Here is a 1,431-nt window from a genome sequence, read left to right on the forward strand (position 1 = left end):
CCCTCCATCCCCCTAAACTGCACCTTCCTGGCCCTCCATCCCCCTGAACTGCACCTTCCCGGCTCTCCTGGCCTTCCAGCCCCCTGAACTGCCCCTTTCTTCCTGTATAAAATGCTCTGGGTCTGTTCTTTTTGTTGAAAACTCAAGTAAATCAAATATTTAAAAGGAAAAACGCAGAAAAGCTTATGGTCTCTCAGCTTTTTGGATGAATGTAGGAACCATACCTCCAGGTCCTGGACCTTCTGGAGGTTCTGAACCTGCAGGATCTGGATGTCCTCGACCTCGTCCTGGACCCCCAGGACCTGGGGGTTCTGGGTACTGTGCTCGGGCTCTACCTTCGCTGCCAGCTGCAGGATTTTCTTTACGTTCTCCAGCTTCTCCTTCAGGACGCGGACGTCCAGCTGCGACTCGTCTACGCCGAGGTCAGAGGTCACAGCATTGGCGAGGTCAGAGGTCCCGGCCTTGGCCAGCATCTTGTTCTCTAGGCCGAGGTCAGAGGTCATGGCCTTGGCCAGCATCTTGTTCTCGTGGTCCAGCTGCAGGACACGGTCTCGGAGTCTCTGGGCCGCCGTCTGCTCGCGGTGCCGCGCCCGCTCCGCGACGCCCAGCAGCTCCGACAGCTCCGACACACGCTGCTCCAGACCCGCTGCACGCCGCTCAGCGCACTGAGCACGCTCAGTAGCACGCTGCTCCGCCTCGCTGGCCTGCAGACAGACAGGTAGACAGTCACAGAGACAGACAGACAGACATGCAGGTAGTCAGACAGACACAGGTTTGGCGTGGTTCAGTTGGCCTGGTTCAGGTTATCCCAGGTCTAGGTTTAGCCTGGTTCAGGTTATCCAAGGTCCAGGTTTAGTCTGGTTCAGGTAGTCTGGCCTACCTTCCTGGTCTGGATGTCGCTCTGTGTCTGGAAGTTCTTCTTCAGATGCGCCAGCTCTTGCTGCAGCTCGTCCAATCGGGGATCAGGTTTCTTGTGATGTCGCTCGGAAACGAGCAGCTTCTCCTTCAACTCGTCTCTCTCCTTACTCACCTGGCTCAGGTGAGCCTCAGACTCCGCCCCCCGCTCCACGGCCTGGGAGGTTGGGAATTACAAGTACACTTGCACACAATGTCAATTAGAAAAAGACGTTAAACGTTATCCTATCTTTGTGTTAGCGTTAGCGGTTCTACCTGTGTGTTAGCATTAGCAGTTCTACCTGTGTGTTAGCGGTTCTACGTGTGTGTTAGCGTTAGCGGTCCTACCTGTGTGTTAGCGGTCCTACCTGTGTGTTAGCGGTCCTACCTGTGTGTTAGCGGTCCCACCTGTGTGTTAGCGTTAGCGGTTCTACCTGTGTGTTAGCGGTTCTCTCTGTATGTTAGCGGTCCTACCTGTGTGTTAGCGGTCCTACCTGTGTGTTAGCGGTCCCACCTGTGTGTTAGCGTTAGCGGTTC

At 55.5% G+C, this 1,431-nt stretch overlaps 1 protein-coding gene across 1 annotated transcript in view; it reads right to left on the minus strand.

Annotated features, from left to right (window-relative positions):
* LOC117939021 (GRIP and coiled-coil domain-containing protein 1-like) overlaps positions 1-1,431 on the minus strand; it is a 1,915-nt gene that overhangs the window by 294 nt on the left and 190 nt on the right. The window contains exons 2-4 of the mRNA XM_034864065.1: positions 1,389-1,408; positions 881-1,072; positions 55-704 (exon numbers count right to left, since the gene is read on the minus strand). Of these exons, the coding sequence (XP_034719956.1) occupies positions 55-704; positions 881-1,072; positions 1,389-1,408 (862 nt within the window). The remainder of the gene's footprint in view (positions 1-54; positions 705-880; positions 1,073-1,388; positions 1,409-1,431) is intronic.

This window comes from Etheostoma cragini, chromosome 23 (assembly GCF_013103735.1).
Source record: "Etheostoma cragini isolate CJK2018 chromosome 23, CSU_Ecrag_1.0, whole genome shotgun sequence".
Lineage (NCBI taxonomy): Eukaryota > Metazoa > Chordata > Actinopteri > Perciformes > Percidae > Etheostoma > Etheostoma cragini.